This window comes from Limulus polyphemus, unplaced genomic scaffold, assembly GCF_000517525.1.
Source record: "Limulus polyphemus unplaced genomic scaffold, Limulus_polyphemus-2.1.2 Scaffold4010, whole genome shotgun sequence".
Lineage (NCBI taxonomy): Eukaryota > Metazoa > Arthropoda > Merostomata > Xiphosura > Limulidae > Limulus > Limulus polyphemus.
Genome location: NW_013669620.1, coordinates 60,357 through 73,874, shown reverse-complemented (window position 1 = coordinate 73,874; position 13,518 = coordinate 60,357). Strand labels below are relative to the sequence as shown.

General features: G+C 32.1%; 1 protein-coding gene across 1 annotated transcript in view; it reads right to left on the bottom strand.

Moving 5' to 3' along the window:
- Positions 1-6: 6 nt before the first annotated feature.
- The window catches only part of LOC106470447 (ubiquitin-conjugating enzyme E2 H-like), a 46,137-nt gene continuing 32,625 nt past the window's right edge, over positions 7-13,518 (bottom strand). The window contains exons 2-7 of the mRNA XM_013931008.2: positions 12,388-12,464; positions 11,341-11,415; positions 11,052-11,091; positions 6,798-6,850; positions 6,108-6,236; positions 7-3,663 (exon numbers count right to left, since the gene is read on the bottom strand). Coding sequence (XP_013786462.1) covers positions 3,545-3,663; positions 6,108-6,236; positions 6,798-6,850; positions 11,052-11,091; positions 11,341-11,415; positions 12,388-12,464 — 493 coding nt within the window. The 3' untranslated portion in view covers positions 7-3,544. The remainder of the gene's footprint in view (positions 3,664-6,107; positions 6,237-6,797; positions 6,851-11,051; positions 11,092-11,340; positions 11,416-12,387; positions 12,465-13,518) is intronic.

Genomic DNA, 13,518 nt, shown 5'->3' with positions numbered 1-13,518 from the left:
GGTAGCAAAGTGTCCTAACTATCATTAAATCCAGTATCAGGTAGCAAAGTGTCCTAACTATCATTAAATCCAGTATCAGGTAGCAAAGTGTCCTAACTAACATTAAATCCAGTATCAGGTAGCAAAGTGTCCTAACTAACATTAAATCCAGTATCAGGTAGCAAGGTATCCCAACTATCATTAAATCCAGTATCAGGTAGCAAGGTATCCCAAGTATCATTAAATCCAGTATCAGATCCTAAGGTGTCCCAACTATTATTAAACCCAGTATCAGGTAGCAAGGTATCCCAACTATCATTAAATCCAGTATCAGGTAGCAAGGTATCTTGACTATGTTTATACAATATATAATGCAACCCAAGTCCGATATTAACACTGGCACACAACATGTTCAAGTAAATTCAATCAACATTAATCTGAGAATTGCTCTATGAATGATTTATCATTACAATAAGAAATGAATAGGTTAAGCCACAAAGTTCGTGAACCACTTTTCACTCTTCCAGGTTATGGAAAGATTTGATACAAATATCATCCTAAACAGTACACATTCAAATTAATTTCTGTACAGTTTGTCAATGTCACAACTGCTTAAAAGAAGTTTTATTCAACAAATCACTTTTTCTGTACAAAAACATGCAAATTTTGGTGTACCATGTTTTTCTTTCACTAGAAGAAGTGTTAGAGAGATAAAAATTAATAATTCAAGTTGCGAATTGGTCAAATTAAAAGATGCAAGATGTAATTCAATTAACGTATTGCAACATGTCTTTGTGTTTTGTCTACTCAAATAAAACACAATCCATCATACTTCACATTTAGTACGCTTCATTACATCAACATAATTGCACAGGTAATTCCAATCTAAAATTTGAAACTAATTAACACAGAGAATTTACCAATTTATGACGCAGAACTCATCAAAAAGTTATTCGTGAACATTAGTGTCACAGCTGTGTCTTCTTATAAAAAAAAACCAACTGTACGACACAGTACAACTTGTGAATACATTCTAAACATAGCTCAATATACTGTGAAAAGTATAAAACGTCTGATCACTACATTATTATCACACTGATGGAGGCGCACACACACCATAAATCTAATGAAGAAAAATTTATATATAACTAGATTATTATGTTACAAACACCTCAGCCCTTCGAAGCTACAACTACATCCACATATTTACACGCTTGTGCTATCTTTCTGGCAAAAAGGAAATACCTAGTAATCATTGTCAGAGAAGCGTTGTTGTATGCTAAGTCCTCATATCTCTACACTCTTTCAGTTTCTAATGCATATTACCGAGCACATCAATTGATGTATAATGTGCCCAAAATGATGCAAATTTATACACTAAGTCATGACTACACAAAAAACAAACAAACCATAAACCCAATTTTTTTTTAAAAGGCAGACCTTTCTTGAGGGTGACCGATTTTTGTGTCACATTTCAAACCTTAAATTTTCTAAAGCTCACATTCCGAAAAGAAATGTCACACAGTTGTTAGTTTAACTTAAGTTTTATACATACGTCAAAGCTGTGAACCCTTATTATAATATATCAAATACACATCAGCAAAGCTAAACGTTTTGTTTTACAACAATCCTTCCAATTTGTACCCATACACGTACAGTACGATTTCATTTTACTAAAATAGAAACCTCTGAAACTTTTAAAATTACCACTTTTCTAAAGATTAGAGTCAAACGGATATAGTCCTAATCTCAAAACTGTTGCAAGTAATATTACCCAGATGAGCTTAATGCAACTTACAAATTTCAAGAGTCGGTGGAAAACAAAGAAAAAGTCGCTCTTAATTTTGTAATGTCTTCATGGCAAAATTACCATACAAGTATTAACTACACATCAATTTTTATAGATATTACATGCTACTATTTTTTCTGTCTTCAGACTTACAAATACCCATATTGTATTTCAATGGTTTACTATATAAGTACAAACTCACTAATGCCGAAGAGAGTGAAAATACCAAGTTTCTCGAACATGAACAAATGTAGGAACCAGCTGGTAAAGAAACAAAAACTATAGATTCTTAACAAAGGATAGAAAAAATCAAAGTTAGATCCTGTAACAAGCAATGAATGTTCTATCCAAAGCTTTTTATAACAAATAAAACGAACATATCTGTATCTGCAAGAAAAATAAGATGGGTTACAAAATAGAGACGGTTTGATTTTTTTTATGGATTTCTAAACTCATACAAGTTTATTATGCCGTACTAGATTGAATCAGTAGTTCAACAAGCAAGAAATCCAAACACCTAGAATTTCTTAAATTATAAAAAGTTAAAGGTCCTGTGATAAGCTATCAATACATTATCCAGACCTTTTGGAAACTGACGTATATATATTTACTTATGGCGGACATAAATGATTTTTTTCATTTGATGAAACAACATTTTTAACAACAAGTTTATACAATAATCATTTTGTGTTTTTGATAAAAGTAAAGAGATTAATTTCAACTTGTATTTCATAAAAATCTGGTACGTTAGATTATAATTAGTTGAAACCACTACTTGTTATTAACTTTCTTCTCAGAAAACGAAAGGCAGACCAAGTAGAAATTTTATACGAGGACAAACTGAGTGATAAAAACAGCTGAAACTAAAAATTAAAAACTGAGCCACATAGTTTAGGGTGAAGATACCAGCTCACATCTAAGGGAATAGATTACACTTTCCACTTTGAGTTCAACCGTGTATCTTTTGTCTGGTGTGTCCTTAAGTAAAATTTACATTACGTATCCACGAGTCATACAATTTTACACACTAACCAAGTAGCTTCGGATAGTGATTTTCTGATGACAATCTAGCTGACCAGACTTTAGATGACACTGCTCTGAAATAACTTGATGACGACAAGATAAAAACTCTTCCTGACACCAGGGTTGGACATAGCTTCTAAGGGACTTTACTGTGAAAATATTTATGTGGTAATCAGCTATGTAAACAAAGACTCCAAGTGGTGTTTTTTTTTAAAGGTTTGCAGGAGACAAATCTACACCTTCTCAATCTTGACAGGGTAGCTGGATTTAGATTTCAAGTAACGGTGCTCTAAGAGTGTGCAAGTATACAATGTACCTCTGCAAACATGAGTAACGCAACGATGACAAACATCATCTTACTCGTACAGTTCTGCAGATGATACAAGATGTATACTGATGATGAAGGGTTATAAACATTTTTTTTTGAATACCTGATAACTTTAATATCTTCTGACTTTGTATAAAGAATGAATTTTCTTTTCCATTCTTTATCTGGAACAACAATGGAACTAGATGACAAAAGGGGGGCTGCAACTGTCTTTTGTCAACTATTTAATTGCTTAACAAATCGGAACCAGTACAATCCATTAATCTAAAGGTTCCGTTGCAACAAAACTGTTCAACAATCAGCATCTAATCTTCTTCAAATTTAAACCAGAATGTTTATATTACACATGATAAAGGTGGTGAGAGAAATAGTTGCTAACATCTTTTATAAAGTCCCCCCCCCCCAACCACATCCCCAGCCAACTGCTATAACTCCATATCTTTTGTTTCATCATCAGTGAAATCACTCATCGAGCTTTCACTGCTGGATGATTCATCTTCTTGTTCCCTAAGAGCTTCTTCTGTGGCAAATTTTCTGACATAATCTGCAAAACATTTACACACATGTACATATATTAAAAACCTGTAACACAATTTGATCTATTAGATAAAAACCTTAATGCAGTTTAAGAAACTGTTTGTGCTCCAATACTGTAGTGTAACAGTTAGTTGTTATACTTGAGTATCACACTTTAACGCAAGTCTATAATACATTATGATGTACAATGAGTAACCGTTAAAGAATTTTAGGGTTAGAAAATGAGATTAAAATATCAAATCAAATTGGAGCTATTTTTTGTCCTCCAATTCTCTTAGCCAATCATGGATTTTAGACTAAAAGACACATTAAAATAACATTCCAGACCATATTTTGGTTGCCATAGATCTAGATCAACTAATTAGATCTAGTATTAAAAAATAAAAATCTTCAAGGTTGTGAACTGTGCCAGAAGAAAACAAAAACAAACGAGATTTGAAATCAGTTTTTACATGTCATTTAAAGTCTGTGATGGGATCATTAAATAAGAAAAATTATGATGAAAAATAACAAATTTTATACAATGATATTATTTATTTATATTTATTTTTGAAACTATTTTTAAATATAAATTTGTTCACTTACAATAGTTTACAAGTTTCACCCAAAAGTTGAACTTTAGAATTGGATGTAAGAATTGAGTGCATGCTTTTTGCAGTGTTTGTATATGTTTGTACGCACACAATCCAGTTGTTGGTGCATGCGACTTAAAGACACCATGCTTTCCACCTCTCGTAATGCTTCCGCTACCACATTTATATACTAAGAAGAAAAACAAAAATCACCCCCCTCTGACAAATTTATTTTTACATAGGCAATAAAACTTAATGGCATGTTTCAATATTTTTAATTACTTACCTCAAACACTTGAAACTGGTAAACATTGGAAAACTTCAAGTAGAATACCCTTTCTTCATTGCTGTACAAAATTTCAAACTTTCATGGCAATGCTCAAGAGGGGGGGGGGACATTTGGGCACTCAAGGCAGTGAAAGAATTAACAATTAAGGCCTTGGACCAAAGATGAACTATAAAGTGGCAGACAATGTTTTTCTTTTATAAAACTCCATTTCTAGGTTTGGTCAAAAATGACCCAGAAATAACAGCTTTATGCTGCTTTTATTTGTTGTCGTCAAACACAATCAAATGACAAGACTTGCATCCTAATTATGCAGAAACACAAAATGTGCCGTAAGATTTGTAACATATGCTACAATAGATTTAATCGTTGTTTCTTCTTTTCCTACGATGCCAAAGTTACATTATTTTTTGAACTTATGTTTACAATCTTAAACAAATTACATGTACAGATCATTTATATAAATGATCAAGATAATTCCAGATTTTACATTAACCTTAAAAATGTTACACGTAAATGTCATTTCTATAAAGGATCAAGGATAAATCATTTAGAATTACAGTTAGATCGAAAAACTCCTATGCTTTTTTCTATTATCAAATTAAACAATTTACAATTCATAGGCCATAACTGTACATAATGACAACACAAAGTCACAGGTCCAGATTACAAAAATATCAGTTTTCTCTCTCTTTTCCAACTTTGTAGATGGAACTGACAAGACTTGCCAATTACCTAAACTGAGAGTAAATATTCAACAGCGCTTTGCCGACTGTTTAATTTTGGCTTCTTTCAAGGAATTAGAAGTCTCCTTCCCCCATCGTCAAACATATAGGGGTGTTTATGAGAGTTCAATGGTCAGAAGACTGGGAGATTGCTTGAAAGAACACTCTAGTCCTAGGTTCAAGGACATTTCAAGCATTGTTCAACATGCGCTATGTGATGTGGTCCCATCCCCCAGTATGGTCAAAGTAACCAGTAGAGCCAAAAACACAATTATGCTACAAGTGAAGGAGAATCTTCCAATTCTACAAAAGTAGTTAAAATTAAACAATCAGCAGAGCACTATTGAACTTTTTCTCACAATTTAGGTAATTATACGTAACCTTTCATGCTCTACTGTATAGTATTTATTGCTTTTCTTTACCTGAAAGATGTTAAATTATCACCGAATATTACAGTCTCGAAGTCTTCCCACAATCTGATATACGTATTAGTAATAGGAAAAACTTGGATGGCAAACCACTTTCAACCCTTCTTTCTCATACGATAAAATAAAATTGAAAAAAATATATAGGATGAGCAAAGCATCTTTTACAACAAGCACTAAGTTTTTTGTTTATCCGTTTAGACATTTCCTTCTTTGACTTCAGAATTTGTTTAAAAGAAATAAATGTAAACAATCAATGTTGTGTCATTGGTTAACATTCCATAACAGTTTATGCTCTTAAATGTCTGACTATAATACGAAATTCAATCATAGCTCTGCGACATGCGTTTAAATCACAAAACGCACATCGAAAAAAATAGATCAATTTGCTTTTGTAGATTAACATTTATGACATCCAAAATATACTGTTTTATTGTTGTTACCTTGAACTTTCTTTCTGTAATCTTCTGGTTTATGTAGATACATTGCAGCAGCATCACCATTAAGAGGATCGATAGGGTTAGGATACGTCAACAGCTGAGGAAGGAAGGAGTCGAAGATGTTGGAAAGATCTGAAGCATGAAAATTTCAGTCAGTGACAGTTCTCTGTGATATTGAAACACAAAAGTTTATTTACAAACACTTACGTTTTTTCTTGGCTTAGTAGTATTTCTCTGTTGCACGTACACTTTAATAACTGTTAAAGCAGACAGTACTAACAGTACACGTGTAACACTCACTCTCAAAGATATTCATATTACAAATAATTAAGATGCTCTCGTGTGACACGTTGTCAGCACAAGATTCATCAAGTAATTTGTTTTGATACTACAGTACTCTTGAATTCGTGGGCATCTAGGGGGGAGAGGGGCACTTGCCCCACCTGGAAAATGAGAAACATAATTCTTTCTTTATTCATTCGGCATATCTATACGAAATTTTTTTCAATGCACGATTTCACACTATTTTGCCCCACCCCACCAGAATAATTTCTGCAGAGGCCCATGATACTGATAATTACTACAAATTAATCATTAGTTGGTAATAAATGGATGATTCTCTTTATCATTTCACAATTTTTTGCAAATGGTTTTCAAATAGAAAAAAATACATATACATCCATATAGTCCTACCATACAATGCTGTCCATGCTTGATTTATGACATCCAGACACACTGTTCCTGATCTGAGAGCGAAGAGAAAAAACATTTTATATTTTTATATTATTCTTCAATAAAAAGGCAACTTAAAAATAGGCTAGTTAGACTCTTACTTATATTAAAAAACAAATACCTTTTTAACACAAAAACTTAAGCTCAGAGTTCCTATCTACTTAAAAAAAAAAAGATTATAAACTTGTATTATTAACAGTTCTGACACACAGGTGTTACAAGTTTCATAAGTAATATTACAGCCAAATGTTACTGAAAATCAGTTGACATTAGGCATTTAAACAACGAATTTAAAGTAATCATTTATAAAACCAAAAATTAATGTAAGTGTAAAAACACTAGTTATTGCTCTTCCAAAGTTAAGCAGAAATTCCAAAAATGTTGAAAATATACTAATGCTGGATTTATGTAACATGTAATATTGATGTTAAAAATGATCGATAATATCAACGACTAAAAATTAATATTCAAGTCATATTTCATTGAAATATATTGAAGAAATGGAACTTTTTTTTTGACATCAGTTTCAGGTCAATAAAGTCAACAGAAGATGATGATTTTTGCATATGCAAATAGAATGATCATGAAAATTCATTTGAACATGATTGAGCATATAAGACAGAAATAAAAATAATTTCACACGGACTACGACTTTAATTGAATATTTTGACTTTTTATAGTAGCATTTCTGTCAGAAAGAAGTAATAAGAGACCAGAATTTCCTCACCATTCTTTGTAATGTCAAATCCACAGTAATCACTGCTTGAACTAGATTTTTCAAACATCTTTAACCCCATATGGTACTTCTTGATGTATCAAAATATATTGGCAGCTCAAATTGAGGAGGGGATTGAAATACAGGAGATCAAAGGTCAAGAAGCCCATGAGGTCAGAATGATATAGTACTATTTATTTTTTTATTTATTTATCTTTTTAATATTAATCAATTATTTGGTGTTTAATTTAAGAGGTAACAAAAGTAAAAATCTTTTTTTTTTAATACAGTATTGTGCAAATTTACTAGAACACTTCGACTATCGTCATTTTATGAGCTTAACACAAAAACAGTCATCGATGTCCAAAGCAATTAACTTATAATTACTGCAAATGAACCTTAATGAAAATTACTATAAAATTACACATTCTTAGAGTCTTTATTTAACCGTTTAGTGCGGCAATCTTTGGAATCAATAACAGCCTAAAATCTTTTTGGTTTTATGTCTCTGTATTTTCTCAAAGTTTCTTTTGAACTTTGCCTCCATTTTTCCTGAATCTGTTTCCGGAGGCTTTCTTTAGTACACTCGATATTTTTTGTCCAGCACGGAGTCCAGCAAATCCTACATTTCTTCTATGGACTTTATATGTGGAATTTGTGGCATCCATACCATTTTCTGAAAATCTCCTGAGCTTACTTATATTTTAAAAAGCTCGGCATTTCTTGGAAGTGTGTGTTTGAAGTCGTGATCCTCTTGATATACAAAATTCTATCCAATCAACTTCTTTCCATAGTGCATGATGGACTAGTATACCATGATATTTATATTGATCCAGGACTTCATGAATTCTGTGAAGATGGCCAAAATCACCCTGTTGTGGGTGTATTTAATTTTATCCTTATATATAAATAAATAAACTTTTGTTTGCTAAAAAGTTTGTAAGGGGTTACAGAAGAAGTGCCTTGTCCAAACAGTCAAGCATGTAGAAGGTATCGTGATGTTTTTGGGGGCAATTTCTGCAAATGAATGCTGAAGTTGGTGGTGCACCAGAAAATTAGATAAGCCATGATTGGGAAGACTAATCAGTGATTCCAATTTAAAATATATCTATATAAAACTAATATTTCAACCCAATATGATTAGAATTGTTTCAAAGAAAGTACTAAAAGCAAAAACGTTTTTTTTTTGATAATCAAAAGAGCAGGCCCCATCTTAACCAAAAACGAGATATTTACTTCCCTAAAAACTGTCAGAAATACTTTACACCCATTTTAATTCTACACCTATTAAGTACAAATTACTGATGAATGCCAGTTGATAAAATACAAGTTTACAAAAAAAATCACACTTATTTTCATGAATGCAAGATTTCAAAAAGTTGTAATGATAAAATTTCATGTTTTGACAACAAATCAAATTTATTTAACATATGGACTTCTTCTCACCTTCAAGTTTTCACAGGCTGCTTAATCAGTCACAGCCTTAAAAGTTAAAATGTTTAAGATCAACAACAAGGCTTTAGAAGACTACTCCCTAAGCCAATAACAATTTTTATAAACACACACACACACGATTAGTTGTAACAGAGAGCTTTCATGTTTGCAACATGTTGACTAAAAGAGTAAATATATGCTAACATAGTTCCAGTGATGGAACAGTTTTGGAAACAGGAACTGTGTGTGCACTTGCACTACTGTGCACTATTAATGCTATGCATCTACCTCAAAGCATTAGCTTTTCACATTGTATGAAAGTTTTTGGAAAATTTTAGAATTCTTTCAACTAGTTTAATTAACTATAACATAGTTTTACGGTTGCATAATCCTGATAAAACCCTAAACCTACCACAATTCGAAATTTCAAATTCAGTTTAGTTCTAAGTAATGGGATTTACTTATAATACTTATTTTTGTAGTAAAATTGATTTTCAAAAAAGAATGCTAGATACTCTGACCATTTGTTGAATTCTACTCGAAGTTACTCAAGGGATATTTGAACTAATTGTCCCTAGTTTTGAAATGGCAACAAATGAGGGACGGCAACAATTCAACATCACCCACTTCCAACTCTTTGGCTGCTCTTGTCGGACCGAATAGTAGGATTTGACCATCACTTTTACCACACACCCATGGCAGTAACAGAACCTCATGTCCACAGTCAGCCATGCTAATCACTAGATCACTACTTTGACTGCTCTGTTATCTATAACTATGATGTGGTTTAGGGACAATTTTAATGAAACATTAATTTGCAGTTCAGAGGACACAGCACTCTTCTTCAGCACCAATTATGTATACACATATTTATGTATTACCACCACATAATGAACTACACAACAAAACATGTGCTTTCAATGTTTCTTTGAGAAACATCCAGATGTGAAAAGCCTAATAAATGTTTGGCAAGAAGTGGAGAGTGTTGAAAGGTTCGTCAAAACATCTGCCACCGATTCTATAACAAATGAGGCCAAGAATCAACAAAATCTCACAAGTAAAGTTGACATATTCTATCCTCCAAGAAAATATGATCCGTAACTATTCATGGTTCATATTAACGAGGAATTCCAAACAAGTCTTAGTAATGTTCTGTCAGAAATTTATGTTCATATTCTGGTAGGAAGTTCAGAAGAAAAACACTGTGAAAAATTTGTATCAAAAGGGTGAATAAAATAAAAAAACTAAATAACAAGCAGAGAAACATGGAATGTTATAGTAATTATTGTAATAATATTGTAGAAGTGACTTTAAAAATGCATGCAACCACTTTACTGCTTGCATGTAAACACAGGTATACAGAAGCTGGAAATGAAATCTTATGACCAAAGATGCAATGTTTGAAAAAATGTTTTATCAATACTCGTACCGAGAAGACGAGAGACCAATTACTCCCAGTTGAAATGCACATCTTAATTTCCATTACAAGTTTATGTTTTCAGAGCTTTCCATTACAAGTTTATGTTTTCAGAGCTTAACAATTGTTAGCTACAAAATGTCAAAACAGACAGAATTCAGGATTGTATGAGAAACTTCAGGTATTTATAGGTATTCATTTAAACAAGCACACTACAACTGTGTTTTTACAAACTTGTAAACAAGTGAACTTTTTCATTAATTTTGTGACGATAAGTGACTAGAATGTTTGACTTATAAATGAATATTAAAAGGGTTTTAACACTATTATCATGTATATCATGATAAATAAAAAAATTTAATATCACGTTTTCTCAGAGGCATTGTTTTCCTCAAACAATTAGGCTTCATGTTATAATTATTCCAACTTTCTTTTGAAAGGGTATGCTAATACAGTAACATAAGGGTATGCTAATAAGTAATATTTTCATTTGGAAGAATTATTCTCATTGTCTTTTAAAACAAAAATAAGAAAATAAAAACCTTTTTTTTTTCATACTATCTGTCATGAAATCCTCATATAATAATGCAGTAAGTAGTCATAATATTTTCAAAAAAAGTGTCTGAAGTTAGAATCAAAGAATACTTACATCTCGTCAATATTTGGATGATAGATCTTGTTCATAAACCCTAAATAAGGATGAAAAAAAAGAGAGATATCAAATGAATACACATGAATCAACAGAAAATACATCGACTCGAATTATACAAGTAACATATGGAAATACAACAAAGCTGAAGAAAAATTTAACAGTTGAAGACTGGTTAAAGACATCACTCAGAATACAGATCATCCAACTCTGATTAAAAACTGAAGTTACAAGTATGTAACAATATCTATGTACATTCTGTTACAAAAAGTACTAAGTTACATTCTACCTATTGAAGGAGACTTGAAAGGATACTTTTCTGGTAGATCTACCCGAACTTTCCAAACCCCTCCTTCATACGGTGCTGGAGAACAAAACAAATTTTTAGCTTTAGACCACAAACTATCGCACAACTTAAAACGTAATTCATTTATTAGTAGTAATAATTGTGCATTCAATATCATGAAATTTATAAACAGCAAGAAATTCATTATTTTAACATAAAAAAATAGCCTTTAAAACTGAAATATTACACTAACTATACAGCCTCTAATATAAAGTATGCTCGTTCACAATAGACAGGAAATTCAATGCTATGATCAGCTGAGAGCTACAGTTTCTAGTTGTGTTGGCTCTGATCAGCCCAGCTTGGTTGCTGACAAATAATGTTATCCAGTGGAGGTTTAACATGTCTTTAGGTGTGGTAGCCTATTTGATACATTTTTGACAAGAATAAGTATAAGTGTGTGGGTGTAAAACAAATCCATACCATTCTGTCTTTTCACAAAGATCTAAGGACATGTAAAACTTCATTAGGTAATACACTCAGTGGTTAAACTAGATACTCTACGACAGTTGATACAGACAGTCATGAAACGAGTTTCGTTAGCCAACATGAGTAAATGTTCCTGAAGATACTCTACGACAGTTGATACAGACAGTCATGAAACGAGTTTCGTTAGCCAACATGAGTAAATGTTCCTGATTACAACTTATGGTAACAAATGGTGAAGAAAGCTCAAGTACTATATCTAACTCCATAGTTAAATAATCTCATGTACATTTTTTGCATCAAGATCTAGATGGGTGTATCTCAATTAAAATGTACATCAATTCACATATAATTCATTTCAATATCGATATCATCTACATTTTATAACAAAATAAATAATCTAATTGAACGTTTGAATAACAAACAAAGCTATTAAGCATCACCACTTTGTTCTTCATGAAAACACGAAAACACGATCTTGCATGACATTATAAAGGCAAAATTTGAAGAATAAGTTACATCACGTTTAAAGTGTGGAAAACAAATTTGTTGAACTTGACTTACTTCCTTTAGGGCCGTAGAATTTTACGCAGAACTCGTTCAGACCTCCTAAAATTGTTACTTCGTGCTTGCCTTCAATACTGAAGCCACGATGTCAAGCAAAAAAACAAAGTTTACTTTGATTACCATCACATGGCATCTTGCCATTAAAACCACAGATACATATTCCCAAACTTTATACATTACCAAATAAATACGTGACCAAAATTCATGGGGAAATCTTAAATACTGCAATAATAATAATAATTCAAACTGCTGAACAGTACTATTTTTTCTATTTATTTTGTCCCCAAAACTGTAAGCTAACCATGTATTTTTTCCTCCCATAAAAAGAAGTGAGATATATTGATGAAAAGCAAATTTATGACATTTAGGATTTACATGTGCCTTAATAAAAAACATGTATTTTTGAACTATTACATTTCAAGGTTGACAATGATGCACATTCTTCAATATGGACATGACTATGTAACTGGTAGATCATTCTACGTTAACAAAGGAAGTACATATTCAGTGGACCTTTAAATGAAACTCTACAGGAAAATTACTGACAAAACAAATGACAAAACTAATTAGACTCACTTTGGCAAACAAAACACAAAGTCTCCTTTAACTGTTCTGTGACTAAAATCCTGTTCAAGTATGCACTATGTTTTATTGTTTTAAATAAACGAAATATCAAAACCACTATTTATTATGGCAAAAACAAAAATATTTTGTTACAATGTTTGACTACACTTGTTCAGATTATCGTCAGACCTGAAGGAGGCCATTTCTCCGACAAGGAGTAGCCTTTACACTGCCCTTAACCTGAAAGGCTTCCGGCCTTGATCTTTGCCTTGTGCCTCATGTGTGCAACCTTGAATTCAAAACTGCTTATTTAGTTCAGTCACACTACATTTTTACTCTTCTATTAAGCATCAACATCTGTTAACAATGAGACTAAACAGAAAAGTAACTTTGTGATCTAGTGTTTATGCAGCAAACACAGTTTCATCTACACATATCACAGTTACTGGCTACTTTGCTGGTGTACATAACCTAACAGAAATTACTCTGTTTAAAGATGAGCAATGCAGCAAGCACAGTTTCATCTACATATAACCAGCAAAGTAACCAGTAACTGTGAATACA